At 39.2% G+C, this 3,829-nt stretch overlaps 1 protein-coding gene across 2 annotated transcripts in view; it reads left to right on the top strand.

Annotated features, from left to right (window-relative positions):
• LOC107271200 (tyrosine aminotransferase) overlaps positions 1-3,829 on the top strand; it is a 4,662-nt gene continuing 833 nt past the window's right edge. The window contains exons 1-9 of one of the 2 annotated variants that reach the window (XM_015746889.2): positions 103-547; positions 752-856; positions 1,073-1,140; positions 1,261-1,419; positions 1,595-1,786; positions 1,885-1,967; positions 2,102-2,171; positions 2,633-2,761; positions 2,838-2,921. In XM_015746889.2, coding sequence (XP_015602375.1) covers positions 403-547; positions 752-856; positions 1,073-1,140; positions 1,261-1,419; positions 1,595-1,786; positions 1,885-1,967; positions 2,102-2,171; positions 2,633-2,761; positions 2,838-2,921 — 1,035 coding nt within the window. In that variant the 5' untranslated portion in view covers positions 103-402. Of the gene's footprint in view, positions 548-751; positions 857-1,072; positions 1,141-1,260; positions 1,420-1,594; positions 1,787-1,884; positions 1,968-2,101; positions 2,172-2,632; positions 2,762-2,837; positions 2,922-3,829 lie in introns of both variants that reach the window. The other variant, XM_025088418.1, reaches the window with a different exon arrangement.

Here is a 3,829-nt window from a genome sequence, read left to right as displayed (position 1 = left end):
CGAAAAATGATTCGACTATTAAACGTGGAAGGATTTTACGAAGCGGTGGGGATATTAAAAAAACAAGAACTGGCTGCGCGTGTAATTAATTAAGTTGGCATGAATCGTGAGCATGATACTTAATGCCTTGGGGCAGATCAGATCATCTACGTAGCAAAATCGAAATCCATAATGTTTAATTACAAACGGAGGTGTGGAACCTGCCGACCAATCGGAATCTTCTTCCAGGATCGTCAGAGGATTTCAACTGTTTCCACATCCCGTTTTGGTTCAGTGATCGGGAAACAAGCAAACCTTCGTTATACTTGTACCTATCGGCACTAGAAAGCGCACAAGTGTTCGTAGTGTTCCGAAAATTTCGTTTTATATTTTGAAAATATATATATATTTTTTTTTTTCAATATGTCTTCGAAAAATTACACTCGCACACGGTGGGACGTTCAGGCGTCGGATATTGCAAGAAAAACTCACAATCCCATCAGATCGATCGTGGAGAATATCGTTATCGAACCGAATCCCAATAAGAATATGATAGCTCTATCTATTGGTGAGTTTTTAAAATAATTTTTATGAACGCTCTATTGAATATGGGGAATAGAAATTTTGGAATATGGACATTTTTCATCGTTTTTGTGCTACTGACCACCTGGATCTTTTGAGGACATTTCGACGTAGAGACCGCGTGACTTTAATGCTTAGCGACCCTGTTGTAGTTGTATATATACAGCATTCTGTACTTTTCCGTATAAAGGTGATCCCACAACGTTTGGAAATTTAAAAACCGCTAAGGAGGTAATCGACGCTGTACAGGAGAGCGTCGCGTCGCAATTATACAACGGTTACGCACCTAGTACAGGTATATTGATTAATTTATACCAATTAATTGTTTTGCAACGTATGAATCTCCTTAATTAATACATAACAAGGCTCCACCCTATACCATATTGCAATTTACACGTAACATCGCGCAGCGTCAAAGTAAAAATAATTGGACTTCAATTTGACAGCTTAATGTCGGAAATAAAAAAAACGAGATTAAAATATAATTTTTTATATACAACTTTTATCAAAGGGTATCAAGAAGCAAGAGAGGCGGTAGCTGAGTACAGTTCGAACGAGTTTGTCAAAGTCGATCCAAACGTAAGTACTGAGAAGAAACCATATCAATATGAAGTAAAAAAAAAACGTAAAAAGATTATAATGTTACTTTATTTAAAAAAATTTTAATACTTTTTCTTCGGTAACAAACATTATTTTCAGGATGTCATACTCTGCAGTGGATGTTCCTGCGCTTTGGATTTATGTATCACTGCGCTGGCACGACCGGGACAAAATATTTTGATACCGAGACCTGGTTTTTCGATTTATCGTACCTTGGCAGAAGGTCTAGGTATTACAGTGAGGTCCTATAATCTTCGTGTAAGTAGTATTTATATATATATATATATATATATATATATATACACACAGTAGTACACAATATAGAATTCTGACAGCTATAGAGAAGTAGATACCTAAAGAGAGCGACAGAAAGGAATATCGACCCTTGGCCGTAATAAAGATTAATCGAGATTAACATCGATTCCCTTTATAGCCAGATTCAGGTTGGAAAATCGATTTGGACGACTTGGAATCAAAAATTGATGAAACGACAGCTGCAATTGTTATAAACAATCCATCAAATCCCTGTGGATCGGTATTCGATCGTGATCATTTATTGGACATTTTGGATATAGCGGCTCGATATTACGTTCCGATTATAGCCGACGAAATATATGAACACATGGTATGTATGAAAAAAAACATAAAGTCGAAATTTTTATTTTACTGTCCACGAAAAATATTCATGAATATTTATAAGATTTTTTTTTTTTTGATCATCAGGTATTTCCGGGTCGGACATTTTGGTCGTTAGCTTCCTTGTCCAAGGAAGTTCCTATATTGTCCTGCAGTGGACTCACCAAGAGGTTCGTAAATCTCGTGATAATGACTTTACGTGAATTCTAAATTACGACAGCTGGTACACTCATTTTCAATAATGTAAAGTGAGGTTTATTATTGTATGAATTTTAAAAAAATTATACGCCTCGAAATTTTACAGGTTTCTGGTACCAGGCTGGAGAATGGGCTGGATTACAATTCACGATAGGCAAAATATTCTCGACAGGGAGGTAAATGTTATTTTTATATTATTCATACACGAAACTCAAATAATGCATATATAATGGATCGCCACTCCGAGACGGCGAACGTGAGGAATAAAACGATTGGAGAAGTCTTGTTGTGATAAAAAAGCAGAGAAAAAGAATATAGGCGTAAGAGAAAATGAAAACAAAAGGAAACACGTCTCTCACAGCGAGAACAGAGATTTGATTAAATTTCGTTCGTTAAACTTTGCTCGGTTATTAAGCTCTCCCAACTCGTATCGCGTATTCAGGATTTTGCGCAGTGTAATTGAATTTAAAAAAAAAACGATCGCAATATACCAGATTGAAAAAAATAATTTCACGATAAATGAAAAAAAAGGACTTTCTAGGGTTTTTTATTTTTAAAATTCGAAAATTATACTATACCTATACAAGCATATCGAAACCGATAGTCACTGTATTACGTTTATTAAATTTTTCTACAGGTTCGCAAAGGACTGCTGTCTTTGAGTCAACGTATAATCGGTAGCAATACTATCGTACAGGGTGCTTTGCCAGCGATATTAAGTAAAACACCACAGAAATTCTATGACGACGTAATACATACACTATACGTAAGTACTTCTTAATCCACCACAAATTTCTCATCGATTCCAATAAGATTTATAAATAAAAAATCTTTTTTTTCAGACACAATCAAAACTCGCTTACAAGTGTATCATTAAGGTACCAGGCTTAAAGCCTATAATGCCAGACGGCGCCATGTATATGATGGTAAGAAAAAAAAAGGACGGTCTGTACGCAAAAATAACAAAGTACTGTGACGTGATTTTTCGAATCACGGTCCCAAGGCGGCTCCGGTTACCGATACATATAACGTTCTCGATTTCTGGTTCCCTTCGGGTCGCCACCCTGCTCAGAAGCTACGGATATGGTTAAGGGCAGGAGAGGAACCTCCTGCCCGAGTTAAGGATGTGGTGCCCAGCTGTCGCCCGATGCCCTGGGGAAGCGGCCGTGGAGGATCTCCAGGATATACGTACCGATTCGTTAAGGAACGCTCTCGATTTGGTTTAAAGGGACGACTCGGAGCTGATAGAAGAGTTATCGGTTATAAGGCTCTCGACCAATCAGAATGATTAGTTCTCGGATTTGGCTATTGTCAATCGACTGCTTTAAAGCAGTCTGTCTCGGGGCACCGACCGAGGTGTCACGAGGGACATCGCGCTCCCGTGCTGTCTGTTGATAGTTTTTCTTGCCGTGTTTCGCTACGGTATAGCAAGTTCTCGGTTCGTACAGTTCTCGCGTTGTTCTCGCGATGTCCAGGCAATTCTATGAATTCCTGTGAGTGTTCCGGAGGTGTAGTGCCGTGCCTTAGTGCAGTGCTCCCCAGAGTGTCCTTTGGGTACAGTTCTGGGCCTCCACGGACTAGCTGCACCAGCTCCGGTGAGGATGCCCAATTTATTAATTGGTGAAGGGATCTCGATAGATAGTTAAGAATCGTTCTGATACGTTCTCGGTTCGTCGCTCTCTGTCTCTCGCACTATTTTCCGGATTCTTACTCCGACCCTCTCTAGCTCAAACCTAGCAGTCTGAGCGGCCGTGCATTTCCGTCACCGTCCGCTCCCGTTCGTGTATCCAGTTGCGTTTGCTGATTTTACGCGACCCTAAAGATCAGCACCTAC

The sequence above is a fragment of the Cephus cinctus genome, unplaced genomic scaffold (assembly GCF_000341935.2).
Source record: "Cephus cinctus unplaced genomic scaffold, Ccin1 Ccin1_scaffold0928, whole genome shotgun sequence".
In the NCBI taxonomy this organism is placed as follows: Eukaryota; Metazoa; Arthropoda; class Insecta; order Hymenoptera; family Cephidae; genus Cephus; species Cephus cinctus.
The sequence above is the reverse complement of the archived record's forward strand: the minus strand, read 5'-3'. Positions and strand labels throughout refer to the sequence as shown.